The sequence below is a fragment of the Salmo salar genome, chromosome 28 (genome assembly GCF_965601325.2).
Source record: "Salmo salar chromosome 28, fSalSal1, whole genome shotgun sequence".
Taxonomy (NCBI): Eukaryota; Metazoa; Chordata; class Actinopteri; order Salmoniformes; family Salmonidae; genus Salmo; species Salmo salar.
In genome coordinates, this window is record NC_138318.1 from 13320137 (window position 1) to 13339592 (window position 19456).

The following is a 19456-nucleotide window of genomic DNA, read 5'->3' on the forward strand; positions in this document are numbered from 1 at the left end:
ACCTCCAGTGCGCCTCCTCGGCCCAGTATACCCTGTGCCTGCCCCACGTACCCGGCCTCCAGTGAGTCTATCCAGCCTGGTACGTCCTGTGCCTGCTCCTCGCACTCGCCCTGAGGTGCGTGTTACCAGTCTGGCGCCACCTATGCCAGCCCCACGCATCAGGCCTCCAGCGACGCTCCCCAGTCCGGAGCCTCCAGCGACGGCCTACAGTCCGGAACCTCCTGAGACATTCCTCCGTCCAGAGTCTTCAACGACGGCCTGCAGCCCAGAACCTCCGGCGATGATCTACAGTCCGGTTCCTCTGACGACGATCCACGGTCCGGTGGTACAGAAGCAGAGGGATCTGCGGGCGGACCGGGGGTTACGCCCTGAACCGGAATCGCCTCCTCTGCTGGAGGATCCACTGGATAGTAAGGTTCTGTGTACTGCATCAGAGCCGCCATAGACAATTGTCACACACCCTACCCTCCCTTTTTTTTTGGGGGGGGGGTTATTGTTCTGTTTAGGTGCGGTCGGAGTCTGCACCTTTGGGGGGGGGTACTGTCACGTCCTGACCATAGTAAGATGTTATTTTCTATGGTAGTGTAGGTCAGGGCATGACAGGGGGTGTTTTGGGTTTTTCTATGTTTTCTTTTTCTATGTTAGGTTCTAGTTTTTGTATTTCTATGTTGGCTTGTTTGGGATGATCTCCAATTGGAGGCAGCTGGTCCTCATTGTCTCTAATTGGAGATCATGTTTAAGTCTGGGTTTTTCTTCCTGGGTTTTGTGGGTGACTATATTTTGAGTAGTGTTTGTTTCTCTCTGCGTCAAGGTTTGTTGTTTTGTCAATTCAGTTATTGATGTATTGCAAAGTTTCACGGATTAAATCAAATGTGGAACTACAACGACGCTGCACTTTGGTCCACTCCTTTGGACAACCGTGACAATTGCTCTGTTCAAGTAGACTGTGATTTTGCTGTGATCTGATAGGGGTGTCAGTAAGCGCTCTGAGAGACTCTGGGTTGAGGTCAGTGATAAAGTAATCTGCAGTAATCAAAACAAATTGTATTTGTCACATGCGATGAAATCCAACAGGTGTAGACCTTACAGTGAAATGATTACTTTCAAGTACTTAAAACCTCTTACATCTAGACGTTCCGCTAGCGGAACACCTGCTCCAATATCCAATGATAGGAGTGGCGCTAATTACAAATTCCTCAAAAATCCAACAACTTCCATTTTTCAAACATATGACTATTTTACACCATTTTAAAGACAGGACTCTCCTTTATCTAACCACACTGTCCGATTTCAAAAAGGCTTTACAGCGAAAGCAAAACATTAGATTATGTCAGCAGAGTACCCAGACAGAAATAATCAGACACCCATTTTTCAAGCTAGCATATAATGTCACAAAAAACAAAACCACAGCTAAATGCAGCACTAACCTTTGATGATCTTCATCAGATGACACTCCTAGGACATTATGTTATACAATACATGCATGTTTTGTTCAATCAAGTTCATATTTATATCAAAAACCAGCTTTTTACATTAGCATGTGACGTTCAGAACTAGCATTCCCACCGAACACTTCCGGTGAATTTACTAAATTACTCACGATAAACGTTCACAAAAAACATAACAATTATTTTAAGAATTATAGATACAGAACTCCTTTATGCAATTGCGGTGTCCGATTTTAAAATAGCTTTTCGGTGAAAGCACATTTTGCAATATTCTGAGTAGATAGCCCGGCCATCATGGCTAGCTATTTTGACACCCACCAAGATTGGTACTCACCAAACTCAGATTTACTATAAGAAAAATTGGATTACCTTTGCTGTTCTTCGTCAGAATGCACTCCCAGGACTACTTCAATAACAAATGTTGGTTTGGTTCCAAATAATCCACAGTTATATCCAAATAGCGGCGTTTTGTTCGTGCGTTCAAGACACTATCCGAAGGGTAAAGAAGGGTGATGCGCCCGGCGCGTTTCGTGACAAAAAATGTCAAAATATTCCATTACCATACTTCGAAGCATGTCAAACGCTGTTTAAAATCAATTTTTATGCGATTTTTCTCGTAAAAAAGCGATAATATTCCGACCGGGAAACCCTGTTTTCGTTCAAAGACGAAAAAATAAAAACATGGAGTCGTCTCGTGCACGCGCCCCCAGTCTCATTGTTCTCAGATCGACCACTATCCAAATGCGCTACTGTTTTTCAGCCATGGCCTGCAAAGTCATCATTCAACGTTCTGGCGCCTTCTGAGAGCCTATGGGAGCATTAGAAAATGTAATGTTACAGCAGATATCCCCTGTTTTGGATAGAGATGATCAAGAAGGCCAAGAAATAGTCAGAGAGGGCGCTTCCTGTTTGGAATCTTCTCAGGTTTTGGCCTGCCAAATGAGTTCTGTTATACTCACAGACACCCTTCAAACAGTTTTAGAAATTTTGGAGTGTTTTCTATCCGAAGCTAATAATTATATCCATATTCTAGTTTCTGGGCCGGAGTAATAATCAGATTAAATCGGGTACGTTTTTTATCCCGCTGTGAAAATACTGCCCCCTATCCATAACAAGTTAACCAACAATGTAGTTTTAAGACAATATACCTAAAAAAAAGTATGAGATAAAAATAACAAATAATTAAAGAGTAGCAGTAAAATAACAATAGCGGGGCTATATACAGGGGGTACCGGTACAGAGTCAATGTGCGGGGGCCCCGGTGTCGAGGTAATTGAGGTAATATGTACATGTAGAGTTATTAAAGTGACTATGCATAGACAATAACAGAGTAGCAGCAGCATTGAAGGGGGGAGGGCAATGCAAATAGTCTGGGTAGCCATTTGATTAGATGTTCAGGAGTCTTATAGCTTGGACCTAGACTTGGCGCTCCCGTACCACTTGCCGTGTGGTAGCAGGGAGAACAGTCTATGACTAGGGTGGCTGGAGTCTTTGACAATTTTTAGGGCCTTCCTATAGAGGTCCTGGATGGCAGGAAGCTTGGCCCCGGTGATGTACTGGGCTGTACGCACTACCCTCTGTAGTGCCTTGCGGTCGGAGGCTGAGCAGTTGCCATTGGGGTGTGCTCGGTCCTCCTTTTCCTGTAGTCCACAATCATCTCTTTTGTCTTGATCACGTTGAGGGAGAGTTTGTTGTCCTGGCACCAAATGGTCCTCTCTGTAGGCTGTCTCACCATTGTCGGTTATCAGGCCTACCACTGTTGTCATCAGCAAACTTAATGATGGTGTTGGAGTCATGCCTGGCCATGCAGTGATGAGTGAACAGGGAGTACAGGAGGGGACTGAGCACGCACCCCCGACGGGCCCCTGTGTTGAGTATCAGCTTTGCGTATGTGTTGTTAACTACCCTTACCACCTGGGAGAGGCCTGTCAGGAAGTCCAGGATCCAGTTGCAGAGGGAAGTGTTTAGTCCCAGGGTCCTTAGCTTAGTGATACATTTTCAGGGTGCTATGGTGTTGAACGCTGAGCTGTAGTCAGTGAAAAGCATTCTCACATAAGTGTTTCTTTTGTCCAGGTGTGAAAGGGCAGTGTGGAGTGCATCTGTGGATCTGTTGGGGCGGTATGGACATTTTTTGTGGGTCTAGGGTTTCTGGGATAATGCTGTTTATGTGAGCCATGACCATTCTTTCAAAACATTTCATGGCTACAGAAGTGAGTGCTATGGGTCAGTAGTCATTTAGGCAGGTTACCTTAGTGTTCTTGGGCACAGGGACTATGGTGGTCTGCTTGAAATGTTGGCATTAGACTCAGACTGGGAGAGGTTGAAAATGTCAGTGAAGAAACTTGCCAGTTGGTCAGCGCATGCTCGGAGTACATGTCCTGGTAATCCGTCTGGCCCTGCGGCCTTGTGAATGTTGACCTTCTTTAAAGGTCTTTCTCACATCGGCTGCGGAGAGCATGATCACACAGTCATCCGGAACAGCTGATGCTCTCATGCATGTTTCAGTGTTACTTGCTTTGATGCGAGCAAAGACGTTATTTAGCTCGTCTGGTCGGCTTGTGTCACTGGGAAGCTCTCGACTGTGCTTCCCTTTGTAGTCTGTAATAGTTTGCAAGCCCTGGCACATCCGACGAGCATCGGAGCCGGTGTAGTTCGATTCGATCTTAGTCCTGTATTGATGCTTTGCCTGTTTGATAGTTCGTCGGAGGGCATAGCAGGATTTCTTATAAGCTTCCGGGTTAGAGTTCCGCTCCTTGAATGCGGCAGCTCTACCCTTTAACTCAGTGCGAATGTTGCCTGTAATCCATTGCTTCTGGTTGGGATATGTACGTACAGTCACTGTGGGGATGATGTCATCGATGTACTTATTGATGAAGCCAGTGACTGATGTGGTGTCCTCCATGTCATCGGAAGAATCCCGGAACATATTCCAGTCTGTGCTAGCAAAACACACCTGTAGTTTAGCATTTGCTTCATCTGACCACTTTTTTATAGACCGAGTCACTGGTGCTTCCTGCTTAAATTTTTGCTTGTGGAAGATAGAATTATGGTCAGATTTGCCAAATGGAGGGCGAGGGAGAGCTTTGTATACATCTCTGTGTGTGGAGTAAAGGTGGTCTAGAGTTGTTTCCCTCTGGTTGCACATTTAACATGCTGATAGAAATGAGGTTTAACTGATTTAAGTTTCCCTGCATTAAAGTCCCCGGCCACTAGGAGCGCCGCCTCTGGATGAGCGTTTTCCTGTTTGCTTATGGCGGTATACAGCTCGTTGTGTGCAGTTTTAGTCTCAGCATTGGTCTGTGGTGGTATGTAGACAGCTATGAAAAATAGAGATGAAAACTCTCTAGGTAGATAGTGTGGTCTACAGCTTATCATGTGATACTCTACTTCAGGCGAGCAAAACCTTGAGACTTCCTTAGATATCATGCACCAGCTGTTGTTTATGAATATACATAGACCGCCACCCCTTGTCTTACCAGAGGCTGCTGTTCTATCCTGCTGATAGAGTGTATAACCCGCCAGCTGTATGTTATTGATGTCGTCGTTCAGCCACAACTCGGTGAAACATAAGATATTACAGTTTTTAATGTCTCGTTGGTACAGTAGGATATACTTGCTTTCAGTTCTTCCCATTTATTTTCCAGCGATTGGACGTTGGCTCATTTTTTTCCAGTGATTGAACGTTGGCTAACAGTACAGATGGCAAAGGCAGATTAGCCACTCGTCGCCTGATCCTCACAAGGCACCCACCATCTCTTTCCGCGAAATCTCTGTTTCTTTCTCCAGCGAATGACTGGGTTGAGGGCCCGTTCAGGTGTTTGGAGTGTATCCTTCCCGTCCGACTCATTAAAGAAATTTTTTTTGTTCAGTTCGAGATGAGTAATCGCTGTTCTGATGTCCAGAAGCTATTTTCGGTCATAAGAGACGGTAGCAGCAACATTATGTACACAATAAGTTACAAACAATGCGAAAAAACAAACAAAATAGCACGGTTGGTTAAGTGTCAATAAAACGGCAGCCATCCTCTCCGGCGCCATTAACCCTGCCAAGGGATTAGCTGTAGGTGTACCTACAGTAAGAGTCCCCTCGAAGCCTACTATTAAATATTTGAGAACATAAAAAAAACTGTTTTTGATTTGTTATTATGAGGCTTTGTGTGTAGATTGATGATGAAAATGTTTTGTTGTGCTAGTCGGTTTTGTGTGTCTGTGCTGTCTGGAGTGTGTGGACTAGCTCTCTGAGCTATCTCTTTCTCCAGCTCTGTGAATTTATCCCACTCAGTGATTGAGGAGCAGTGCAGTTGTGTGACCTGGGTGTGTTCAGTGCTGGGGGGTTGACTATCCTCGTCTGCAGGACAGTTTGAAGAGGTGTGATCAGACTCACTCGGAGTGGGGTAGTCGTCACCAAGGGAAAGCTCCTCCTGCCGTCCTTTTGGAAATGTATGAAGTTGCCCTGCTCCACCACTGTTCCATTCTTGTACATGTTGACAGAGGGTGTCTCAGTCTCAGGGTCTTCATTTGACACTATTCTGATTTTCCACCCTCCGCCAATACCCTCTCTCTTAAAAGAGAAGTAGTGTGCTCTTATAGCTGTGTGCCATGGGCAGGGATGGTCTGTGTAAGACTAGGTTGCTTACGTTCCCATTTTTGTACAGTAGCAGTCAGCAAATAGCGTCTCTGGATTGTCCATGAGGAGCTTCTCTCTCTACTCTTTCTGTGCCTTGTCATTTTTAATATCCAAAGGTTGACCTCTGCACAGAGGGAAGCCATGGAGCAGTTGGCCAAAGAGGCCTCTGCATATGGGTGGGGGAGGAACTCTACTACCGTTGTTGGGCGCAGGGGCTTCACACCTCTCACTTCACACTTCAGTGCTAGTTAATGTTGCAGCTGGGTATTTTCTTTCCTAGCAAGCTCGGTAGCTTTTTAACTTAGCATTCAGTCTCAAAAAAGTGAAATATCTAGAGATTATTGTCATTTTATTTTCATTCTAGGCTTTCGAAGTAGCTTCAGAATGGACTTTACCTACTCAGTTCCAATTTGCATTATATTTTTGGGTTTCTGTTGCGCTTCTTTTGCCGGTTGCTGGTTTGTCAGAAATTTTGCTGGATAGTCCTTAGCAGTAAGAATTCTTGGTAATAAAAAAAGTAATTTTGTCCAAAACCAGGTTGTAGGTTTGGAGTTTTGATTTGGAATGAAGGTTATGTTGTGGAAGGTAGTATCCTGTATATGTCTTTGTAAAAAAAAATCCAAGTTTATACAACCCTAAATCTATATTTTTGTACAAACATGCTGAAAAATGCAAAATCTTCCTCTCTTCTCTTCCTGTCTTCTATCTCTCTCGCTTTCTTTCTCTGTCTTTGTCTCTCTCTCTCTTTCTCTCTCTCTCTGCAGGAGCGTATCTTCCTCACGTTATCCAACTACATCTTCACAGCGATCTTCGTGGCTGAGATGACAGTCAAGGTAAGAGGGGACCACGGAGACAGATCCTACCAGCGGGTAAACCCACACTCTCCTACCCAGGAAGACACACTGATCACTGTGCCTCGGGGCTGTGGTTAAGGCCTCCACAGATCTGATCGAATCCACAGAGCCAGGTTAAATCTTTTCGCCCTCTGGCTGATATCAGGACATGTTAGGTAAAAGTTGCCCGTAGGCACAAATCTAAGATCAGCCTATCTTACCTGAATGTGAACCTTTACAGTAAGAGTAAAATAATGCCCAACTGACCATAGATCAGTGTCTCGTGGGAAACTGTATCCTACTCCTATGAGGACTTCTTATAAGCCTCAAATCCATCAGTGGTTTCTGTGTTCATTCTGCCCCAAAGCTTATTTGAAGAAATAGAAAGAGAGGAGGAGGAGGGGAACGGAAGTACCATTTCAGTGTTTCATTAACGGTCACCATTTAGAGTGAGATGAGAAAATAGATCCTAGATGAGAAAATAGAGCCTAACAAAGTACCTAAAGTACCTTAAATACCTTAGATAGCTAAGATGACAGAAATACATTAAGGCACGGCCCATCTCCAAATGATTGATCTTCAGCTCTACTGTTTCACTGTCATTAAGACAGACAAAGCCTTTAAGAAAACAGGCTTTCAGTGTGATACCTCGGTAAGCCTCAAACACACACTCGCACGAATGGGGGGGGAACGCTTGCACACACACATATACACACACAAAGAGAGCGAGACACCTGCTACTAATACTAAGGAAAGGATTGTCTAGCCGATATTCAAATGGCCTGGCTTTGAATGGAGGGTCATGTCTACGTATAGAGGCTTGTGGCAGGGGTAGGGAGCGGTGAGGAGGGGTGAGGGCTAGAGAAAGTTCACAGGTGTCACTCACTAAGACCTCCATTTCTATTCTGGTGCCCAACGCAATGCCAGGGCTCACACACACGCACGCACACACATTGAGGGCAGACGGACACAAAATGGAAATCATGCCCAGGAATAATGGGGCTCGGGGGAGGTTAATTAACGTCACACACAGGAAGTCAGATGTCTGGGGGAAACTGACAGGGGCATAGGAACCAAAGGCTTTGTAACCTCGACACGTCTTTGTTCATCAGGGGTTTGATCATTCTCTTTGATACTGCCTGGTTATATATAGATTCATGCCTTAACGCTCTGACGAGGCACAGCATATGCAAATGAAGCCATGCCTAGTTGAGATGCAGTTTGTGAAGTTTCTATGGGTTATTGTTTTGTCTCAGTCATTTTTGTAGATTGAAATATGGAGAGAAGAAAAGTCTTCAACGACAAAAGTTTGTATCTCACTTGGCTTGGCCTAATTTACTTTGCACAACTCTAGAGGTGCCTCTCTGATTGACTGCTTTGACTATGTGTGTTTGTGTATATGCGTGTGTGTTACTGTCTTTCTTTGTGAATGTAATTTTGTAGCATGTATGTCGTTAACCCAGTGTCTGTGTATATTCTCAGGTGGCTGCACTGGGCTGGTTACTTGGTGATAAGGCCTACCTGAGGAGCAGCTGGAACATTCTAGATGGGATTTTAGTGATGATCTCAGCCATAGATATCCTGGTCTCGTTGGTATCGAACAGCAGCCCCAAGATACTGGGCATGCTCAGAGTGCTGCGCTTGCTACGGACGCTCAGGCCACTACGGTGAGTTACACAAACAGTGGACCCACACAAATACACACGCACATACACTCACACACACAAACACATACGCACCTTCTCACAATACCACAAAAAGACCTGTTCCCAAAACAGTACAGTATATCTACCAGCCAACAGAGTGTGAGACTTTCCCCAAACACAGTATACTGTACTAACTTGACATACTGTATCTCTTAGGCCTGCACAATGAATCAAATTCACATTGAAATCGCAATATTGACATGTACAATATCCATATTTCAAGACCTACATATCTTATGCAATATTTTGAAATGCATATCAGTCGTGTGTAACGTCCGTTTTTAGGAGCAAAATCCTCTTGCGTCTGCTTCCCACTAGGGTTACTTGTTAAATATAAAAAATCTATATACAAAATCATAAAATAAGATGATTTTGACAAACATTTAAAAAAATGACAAAGTTGTAAAACATTATGCTAAATATAACCCATCAATTTAGTGAATACCATTTGTGTTTAATATGAGAGTTTCTGCCTGAAATATCCTTTATATCTTTTACACAGTTTTATTTATTTTATTATGTCAATAGGTCTTTGTTGTAAATGTTTTGACTCCAAACTGGTGGCAGTGGTGAAAAAAGTGAATTGCTGGGAGAGTTACAGAGTTAATTGAAAATATTGCTGTTGTGGATGAGATTTGTTTTTTCATAAATTTTCTCACTAAAAACAAATGGTTATATATAGAACCAAATAAAGGTTATTTGACTTGTAACCATAGCGGATACATTTTGGTGCTTTATATAACCATTTTTTGAAGTTTCTATAAAGAACCATGCTTTAAATGGAACCTTTATGGTGCTATAATGAACCCTTTCCTAAGGTTTTATAACAGGGGTATTCAACTCTTACCCTACGTGGTCCTGTACCTGTGTGTTTTCTGCTCTACCTGATAATTAACTGATACAGTAGCACCTGGTGTCCCAGGTCTAAATCAGTCCATGATTAGAAGGAAACAACGAAAGAATGCAGTGGAACTGGCTTTGAGATCCAGAGTTGAGTTTTAGGGTTCTATAAAGAACCATAAAAAGAGGTTCTATATAACAACAAAAGGATTCCGCTATGGTTACAACCCTTTTTGGGGCTATATAGAACCCTTTTTTATGGTTCTATATAGAACCTTTATGGAGAATGGTTCTATAATGAAAATGTCTGAATCTCAAAGGTTCCTTGTAGATCCTTTTGAAGAAACATACAGGGTTTTTTATTCTGGTTAGCCATATTATATTATTCAATTCCATAGGCGTTATTATTGTTTTAATTAACAAATTGAATCAGGTGTTCTAGTTCTGGAACAGCTGGAAGTCGCTGATGAGAGAATTGAGCACCACTGACTTAGGCTACCGTTCGCAATTGACACAAGGCCATACATGGCCATACATTACATGCTCAAAATGGCCAGAAACAAAGAACTTTCTTCTGAAACTCGTCAGTCTATTCTTATTCTGAGAAATGAAGGCTATTCCATGCGATAAATTGCCAAGAAACTAAAGATCTCGTACAACGCTGTGTACCACTCCCTTCACAGAACAGCGCAAACTGGCTCTAACCAGAATAGAAAAGGAGTGGGAGGCCCCGGTGCACGACTGAGCAAGAGGTCAAGTACATTAGAGTGTCTAGTTTGAGAAATAGATGCCTCACAAGTCCTCAACTGGCAGCTTCATTAAATAGTACCCGCAAAACACCAGTCTCAACGTCAACAGTGAAGAGGAGACTCCGGGATGCTGGCCTTCTAATACGTTTTTTTTGGATCAATTAGTATATTTGAGTTTAACCATAATATTTGTTGTAATATTTGATCAGCCTTTTCTGGTGGATTAAACTGAAATTGCAACCAACTTTCTATGGCTTGTTTTAAAAATAGCAATATGGAGATGATTTAATTTTAACATAACCGAAAGTGAGAGATTGTTATCTGAATAAAGGGAAAAAGGCAATTCTTGAACATGGGGTGAGAAATTCTTACTAATCTGTTAGAGATTAAATGAAGGAAATGGCGCCGACAGATAGGCAGCCGTGCTTCTAGCTCCCAGGCAACTTGCAGTATTTTCTTTTATGTGTTGTGTCTTACATTATTAGCCCAGAATATTTTTTGTGTTATTACATACATCCGGGAAGAACTTTTGGATATCAGAGCGGCGGTAACTTGCCAGTATTACGACCAGGAATTCAACTTTCCCAAATCTGATCCTTTGTTCGTACCCCCCAGGGCAATTGAACTGATTCCAGAGGCTGATCCAAAACACCGCCGGCGGAGAAGAGGTATTCGGAGTGGACTTCTAGTCCAACTCAGGAGGTGCGCACACCACCCACCGCTTCTGAGTATGTTACTCGTTAATGTTCAATCCATGGATAATAAATTTGACGAGCTCAGGGCGTGGAATTCCTTCCTTCCAGAGAGACATCAGGGACTGTAACATAGTCTGTTTCACGGAAACATGGATCTCTCGGGATATACTGTCTGAATCCGTACAGCCAGTTGAGATCTCAGTTCATCGCGCAGACAGGAATAAATATCTCTCCAGGAAGAAGGGTGGGGGTGTATGTTTGATGATTAACTACTCATGGTGTGATTATGCTAACATACAGGAACTCAAGTCCTTTTGTTCACACGACCTAGAATACCTCACAATCAAATGCCTACCGTATTACCTACCAAGAGAATTATCTTCAGTTATAGTCACAGCTGTGTATAGTCCCCCTCAAGCCGATACCAAGACGGCCCTCATAGGACTTCACTTGACTTTATGCAAACTGGAAACCACATATCCTGAGGCCGCATTTATTGTAGCTGGGGATTTTAACAAAGCAAATTTGAGGAAAACGTTACCGATGTTCTATCAACACATTGACTGTAGTACTCGCGCTGCTAAAACACTCGACCACTGCAACTCCAACTTCCGGGATGCCTACAAGGCCTTCCCCCGCTCTCCCGTCGGAAAATCTGATCATGACTCCATTTTGCTCCTCCCTTCCTATCGGCAGAAATTCAAACAGGAAGTACCCGTGCTAAGGACAATTCAATGCTGGTCTGACCAATCGGAATCCACGCTTTTGATCTCGCGGACTGGAATATGTTCTGGGTAGCCTGACACGAATACACTGATACGGTGACTGAGTTTATCAGGAAGTGTATAGGAGATGAAGAACCCACTTTGACTACAAACAGTCGGAAGTTTACATACACCTTAGCGAAATACATTTAAACTCAGTTTTTCACAATTCCTGACATTTAATCCTAGTAAAAATTCCCTGTTTTAGGTCAGTTAGGATCACCACTTTATTTTAACAATATGAAATGTCAGAATAATAGTAGAGAGAATGATTTATTTCAGCTTTTATTTATTTCATCACATTCCCAGTGGGTTAGAAATTCACATACTTTCAATTAGTATTTGGCAGCATTTCCTTTAAATTGTTTAACTTGGGTCAAACGTTTCGGGTAGCCTTCCACAAGCTTCCCACAATAAGTCGGGTGACTTTTGGCCCATTCCTCCTGACAGAGCTGGTGTAACTGAGTCAGGTTTGTAGGCCTCCTTGCTCGCACACACTTTTTCAGTTCTGCCAACAAATGTTCTATGGGATTGAGGTCAGGACTTTGTGATGGCCACTCCAATACCTTGACTTTGTTGTGCTTAAGCCATTTTGCCACAACTTTGGAAGTATGCTTGGGGTCATTGTCCATTTGGAAGAACCATTTGTGACCAAGCTTTAACTTCCTGACTGATGTCTTGTGCTGTTGCTTCAATATATCCACATCATTTTCACCCCTCATGATGCCATCTATTTTGTGTAGTGCACCAGTCCCTCTTGTAGCAAAACACCCCCACAGCATGATGCTGCCACCCCCGTGCTTCATGGTTGGGATGGTGTTCTTTGGCTTGCAAGCCTCCCCCTTTTTCCTCCAAACACAACAATGGTCGTTATGGCCAAACAGTTCAAATCAAATCAAATGTATTTATATAGCCCTTCGTACATCAGCTGATATCTCAAAGTGCTGTACAGAAACCCAGCCTAAAACCCCAAACGGCAAGCAATGCATGTGAAAGAAGCACGGTGGCTAGGAAAAACTCCCTAGGAAAAACTCCCTAGAAAGGCCAAAAACCTAGGAAGAAACCTAGAGAGGAACCAGGCTATGAGGGGTGGCCAGTCCTCTTCTGGCTGTGCAGGGTGGATATTATAACAGAACATGGTCAAGATGTTAAAATGTTCATAAATGACCAGCATGGTCAAATAATAATAATCATAGTAGTTGTCGAGGGTGCAACAAGCACGTCCGGTGAACAGGTCAGGGTTCCATAGTCGCAGACAGAACAGTTGAAACTGGAGCAGCAGCACGGCCAGGTGGACTGGGGACAGCAAGGAGTCATCATACCAGGTAGTCCTGAGGCATGGTCCTAGGGCTCAGGTCCTCCGAGAGAAAGACAGAGAGAAAGAGAGAATTAGAGAGAGCATATTTAAATTCACACAGGACACCGGATAAGACAAGAGAAATACTCCAGATGTAACAGACTGACCCTAGCCCCCCGACACATAAACTACTGCAGCATAAATACTGGAGGCTGAGACAGGAGGGATCAGAAGACACTGTGGCCCCATCCGATGATACCCCCGGACAGGGCCAAACAGGCAGGATATAACCCCACCCACTTTGCCAAAGCACAGCCCCCACACCACTAGAGGGATGTCTCCAACCACCAACTTACCGTCCTAAGACAAGGCCGAGTATAGCCCACAACGATCTCCGCCATGGCACAACCCAAGGGGGGGCGCCAACCCAGACAGTAAGACCACGTCAGTGACTCAACCCACTCAAGTGACGCACCCCTCCCATGGACGGCATGGAAGAACACCAGTAAGCCAGTGACTCAGCCCCTGTAAAAGGGTTAGAGGCAGAGAATCCCAGTGGAAAGAGGGGAACCGGCAAGGCAGAGACAGCAAGGGCGGTTCGTTGCTCCAGCCTTTCCGTTCACCTTCACACTCCTGGGCCAGACTATACTTAATCATAGGACCTACTGAAGAGATAAGTCTTCAGTAAAGACTTAAAGGTTGAGACTGAGTCTGCGTCTCTCACATTGGTAGGCAGACCATTCCATAAAAACAGTTCTATTTTTGTTTCATCAGACCAGAGGACATTTCTCCAAAAAGTACAATCTTTGTCCCCATGTGCAGTTGCAAACTGTAGTCTTGCTTTTTTTATGGTGGTTTTGGAGCAGTGGCTTCTTCCTTGCTGAGCGGCCTTTCAGGTTAGGTCGATATAGGACTCTTTTGACCGTGGATGTAGATACTTTTGTACCTGTTTCCTCCAGCATCTTTACAAGGTCCTTTGCTGTTGTTCTGGGATTGATTTGCACTTTTCGCACCAAAGTACGTTAATCTCTAGGAGACAGAACGTGTCTCCTTCCTGAGTGGTATGATGGCTGCGTGGTCCCATGGTGTTTATACTTGCATACTATTATTTGTACAGATGAACGTGGTACCTGCAGGCATTTGGAAATTGCTCCCAGGGATGAACCAGAGGCACTGAATTTGAAGGTAGACCTTGAAATACATCCACAGGTACACCTCCAACTGACTCAAATGATGTCAATTAGCCTATTAGAAGCTTCTAAAGCATGACATAATTTTCTGGAATTTTCCAAGCTGTTTATAGGCACAGTCAACTTAGTGTATGTACATTTCTGACCCACTGGAATTGTGATACTGTGAATTACAGTCATGCACAAAGTAGATGTCCTAACCGACTTACCGAAACTATAGTATGTAAAGAAGAGATTTGTGGAGTGGTTGAAAAACGAGTTTTAATGACTCCAACCAAAGTGAATGTAATCTTCCGACTTCAACTGCATATATTCTTAATTCCATTCCTTTACTTTAGATTTGTGTGTATTGTTGTGAAATTGTTAGATATTCCTTGTTAGATATTGCTGCACTGTTGGAGATAGTGCAGCATTTCTCTACACCCGCAATAACATCTTCTGAACACGTGTATGTGACCAATAAAATTTGATTTGATTTAAGAGAACCAGTTCTGATTTAAGTATAACTTTTGAAGCCTTTAGTGAAAGGTCTAGTGCTTAATATTTAATCATTTCTGCCCTCCAAATTCATATTTGTAATGATGGGCGGTGAGTCGGAAGCAGGTGCAGGTGAAACGTTTGAATAAAACAACAAAACCAAGAACACAACACTACATAAGGCAGTCTACCGAGACACAAGAACACAGGGAGTGTTTTAAAAAAAATAATATTTATTTTTGTGTTGGGGGTGATGTCGGGTCTGGGTGTTGGTGCTGAGCTACCTGGGAGGCCTCAGCCAGTTTGTAGGCTCCCATGCCTCACCGGGTTTGGATTGGCTCCCATGCCTAAGCTGGATGAACTGTTACCCGTGCCTCAGCCGAGGCAAGTGGGGAGGTCTGAGCCAGCTCATCAGGCTCTTACCTCTCAGCCGGTTCGTTAAGGTTTCTGCGCCTCAGCAGAGGCTACCGGTCCGCTCTGGATCCCTGGGATCGTCTCTGTGGTTGGCGTCCTGCGGCTGGAGCCAAACGCGCCGGGGAGGGGGTATTGTCACGTATGCTCTCTCTCCGGCGCTCTAGGTCGTCATGCTCCTGCGCCTCAGCTTGATCAACAGGCTCCCGCTCCTTAGCAGAGGTGACCGGTCCTCTCCTGATCCCCGGGATCGTCATCTTGGTCGGCGTCCTGCAGCTGGAGCCACGCGTCGGGGAGGGGGTACTGTCACGTGTGCTCCCTCTCTGGCCTCTAGGTCACCAGGCTGCTCGTTTATGGCACACACCTGTCATCAGCGTTATGTGTATTTGCGCATAATGAACTCACCTGGACTCCATCACCTCCTTGATTACCTGCCCTTTATATGTCACTCCCATTTGTTTCTTCCCCAGTCATCATTGTTTCTGTTTCTGTTTCATGTCGGTGCCCTGTTTGTGTTTCTTGTTTTGTTCATTTATTTATGAAATGTATTCACTCACTGAACTTGCTTCCCGACTCTCAGCGTACATCGTTAAAATATTCATTATATAAATAGGCCCGTTTAATTTTGTCTGGCTTACCGTTCAAAACAAAATTGAATATTTTTTGCTCATATCATTTAAAAAGTGTGGCAAGGCCATAAGCAAATACATAAACTGGGATATGACTAAAGAGTTAATCAGGATAATTTTTCCACAAATAGTATTTTCAATTCCATGCTAGCAAGATCTTATCTATTTTTGCTGACTTTCTATTCAAATGTATTGTAGTGAGATCATTTCTTTCTTTCGGCATACGGAGTATGTCCACCTCACCGTCAGACCATTTTATTGGTAAATTACTTGCTAATGTAAATGTAGTATTTTTTTGTGATCCTGTTGGTGTGTGTTTGTGTTTGTGTTTGTCATCGTGCAGCACAGTGTGTGTGTGTGTGTGTGTGTGTGTGTGTGTGTGTGTGTGTGTGTGTGTGTGTGTGTGTGTGTGTGTGTTTTTCCCCCTTACCTCATGGCTCTCCTCTCGTGAAGCTCTAGAGGCTTTGCCTGCACTAAAATATTTATCAACATCCCAGGAAGAGCACAAAAATCAAATATTCATTTTTCCTGCCCAATTTACCCACAAAACTCTGAGGATACCCACTTCAATCTCCTACCTGACCCCTCTCAATTCTGACCCCTGACCGCTTGGAAATGGAATCTACTATCCCTGCCTCCAAACTAGAATTGGTTTTTATCTTCGAGTTCATATTTGTGTGTGTGATCTCAGCAGTGTGAACCCATCAGATTAACAATCATTTTCTATAACATAGTTTGTTTAGTTGATGTGGGTTTATGTACAAACATTGGGAAAGTATTCAGACCCCTTCATTTTTTTCATATTTTGTTACGTTATAGCCTTATTCTAAAATTGATTCAATAAAAAATGTTCCTCATCAATCTACACACAATAGCGTCATGGATCCCTCTGGAACTGTGTCATTGCATACACCTGGTCCCCATTCCCACTGATTGTATTTGTATAAATGTGCCCTTTGTTTCACCACTGGGCTGTCGATTATTGTTACTATGTTCGTTGGTCGTGTGAGTACCTATGCTGTGTGTTTTGGGTTTTGTGCCATTGTGGATTGCGCAATTGATTACAGGTCTTGTCCCATGTGATAACCATTGTGCGCTTGTGTTATTTATTCGAGGTACTCCTCGCTCTTTTGTTTGGGTTTCTACCCTGTGTGTTGTATACGTGTTTGTTTGGTCTTCGTCCCTGTGCCTTTGCATGGCATGCTGTAATTTTGGGTAAAGAAATAAAAAAACATATTACGCATTCCTGCGCCTGTCTCATGACCATTTATGCCAACGTGACACCGGATGGCCATTTGATTACTTGTTCAGCAGTCTTATGGCTTGGAGGTAGAAGCTGTTAAGGAGCCTTTTGGACCTAGACTTGACACTCCAGTACCGCTTGCCGTGCAGTAGCAGAGAGAACAGTCTATGACTTGGGTGACTGGAGTCTTTGACACATTTTTGGGCCTTTTTCTGACACTGCCTAGTATATAGGTCCTGGATGGCAGAAAGCTTGGCCCCAGTGATATACTGGGCCGTACGCACTACCCCCTGTAGCGCCTTATGGTCAGATGTCGAGTAGTTGCCATACCAGGCGGTGATGCAACCAGTCAGCATGCTCTCGATGGTGCAGCTGTAGAACTTTTTGAGGATCTGGGAACCCATGCCAAATATTTTCAGTCTCCTGTCTTGGTGTGTTTAAACCATGATACCAAGGAACTTGAAACTCTCAACCCGCTCCAATACAGCCCGGTGGATGTCAATGGGGGGGGTATTCGGCCCTCTTTTCCTGTAGTCCACGATCAGCTCTTTTGTCTTGCTCACACTGAGGGAGAGGTTGTTGTCCTGGCACCACACCTCCAGGTCTCTGACCTCCTCCCTATAGCCTGGTTCATCGTTGTCGGTGATCAGACCTACCAATGTTGTGTCATCACAAACTTAATGATGGTGTTGGAGTCGTGCTTGGCCACGCAGTCGTGGGTGTACAGGGAGGACAGGAGGGGACTATGCACGCACCCCTGAGAGGCCCTAGTGTTGAGGATCACCATGGCAGATGTGTTGTTGCCCACCCTTACCATCTGGGGGGCAGCCCGTCAGGAAGTCCAGGATCCAGTTGCAGAGAGAGGTTTTTAGTCCCAGGGTCCTTAGCTTAGTGATGAGCTTTGTGGGCACTATGTTTCCCACAAACTACACATAAAGGAATATGTAGTTCATGTATTTATTCAGGTTTTCTGTCAGTTTCAACACTTTAGTAAGATCCTGACTTGGATCTGGCGGGAATAGTGCACGAGAGAGAAATAGGATAGAAAGTAAGCGACATTCGAGGTAGAGCGAGAGAAGGGGAGATGGATAAAGAAACGGAGAGAAACGTTAAGGTGGTGTTCTCTCTTCTCCGCTGACGCTACATCTGATCGCTCCGATCAGGAATAATAAAATAATAATATCTTTTGAGAGTACACTCTTAGAAAAAAAGGTGCTATCTAGAACCTAAAAGGGTTCTTTAGGCTGTCCCCATAGGATAACCCTTTGAAGAGCCCTTTTTGTTCCAGGTAGAACCCTTTTGGGTTCCATGTAGAACCCTTTCCACAGAGTGTTCTACATGGAAACCAAAAGGGTTCTACCTGGAACCAAAAAGGGCTCTCCTATGGGAACAATCGAAGAACCCTTTTGGAACCCTTTTTTCTAAGTGTATTAATTCGCTTTCAAACCCCAACGCTCGGACGAGAAGAGGGGAGGGGAGGACAGTTGAGGAGAGGTGGAGTGCATGAAAAGGCCATAATATTACTATGCTGGTCTGGGTTTCTGTGATATATTGTATCTAAAGCTATAGATGTACCGAAGGCTGTCTGAGAGAAAGTTCAATTCATTTGACAGAGAATGACAGTTATGCTTCAAGGAGAGCTCTGAAAATGAGAGCTTAATGTGTTCTGAGCTTGTGTGGAAAGCATCTCATAGGACTAAATTAAAATAATGGAGAAAATCAACGCTTGACAAAACTCTTCAGCATTAATAGCTAAAACGTATGCAGATCAATTTCTTTTCACATTCAAACTATCACACAAACAAAAGGGAGAAGAGCAACATACTAGAGCATTGGAATTGTACTTATGATTTTCAGTTTGTCAGTTCAGAGTCTTTAGTTTGGTTTCAGGGGAGGAGAGGAGAAGACTGTGTGAATTAAACATGAGTCATCGGTCTGTGTTTTCCCCTCAAGCATTGGAGTGTGTAAGGTTCACGCGCACACATACACTTAGAAGAAGACATGATATACATCTCTGATGGAGGTGACATTACGGCCAGTGAGAAAGAGTCCCTGTTCCTCTTTACTCATCTTTTTCTTCTCTTCATTTCATCCATTCAGTGGCTGTTCTGTTCCAACACTCTGCATACTGGATATGCTGAAGTTGGTAAGAAAGAAAAAACAAGAAGAGAAGAAAAAAACGATCCTACACTCTACTCCAACTACTTACATTGTCCCAGATACCAGTGCATGTGTGTGCGCATGTGTGTGTATTTATGTCTCTGTCTGCAGGTGTGTGTGTTGGTTTTCCTCAGTAGGGATATTAATGCCATTATACAGGAGCAGAGACGAGTCTCCAGGAGTGTGTGTGTGTGTGTGTCTTTGTTTAACATGGCACATACACACTACTGTAATCATCCATCAACACTGTGACCTCAATTCAGGCTTCACCATGGGGAATCCTGTTGTTAGCACCTAAATGTCCCCTTTAAGACACCATACATCCCCTTTATGTCTCCTTAAGTCACCTTATTTCAACATAGTTCTCTCACAACTAGCTGCAACCAGA

General features: G+C 43.8%; 1 protein-coding gene across 3 annotated transcripts in view; it reads left to right on the forward strand.

Moving 5' to 3' along the window:
- cacna1g (calcium voltage-gated channel subunit alpha1 G) overlaps window positions 1-19456 on the forward strand; it is a 209547-nt gene that overhangs the window by 128521 nt on the left and 61570 nt on the right. For all 3 annotated transcript variants that reach the window (XM_082970476.1, XM_045710396.2, XM_082970475.1), the window contains exons 18-19: window positions 6839-6907; window positions 8390-8574. In XM_082970476.1, coding sequence (XP_082826602.1) covers window positions 6839-6907; window positions 8390-8574 — 254 coding nt within the window. The remainder of the gene's footprint in view (window positions 1-6838; window positions 6908-8389; window positions 8575-19456) is intronic.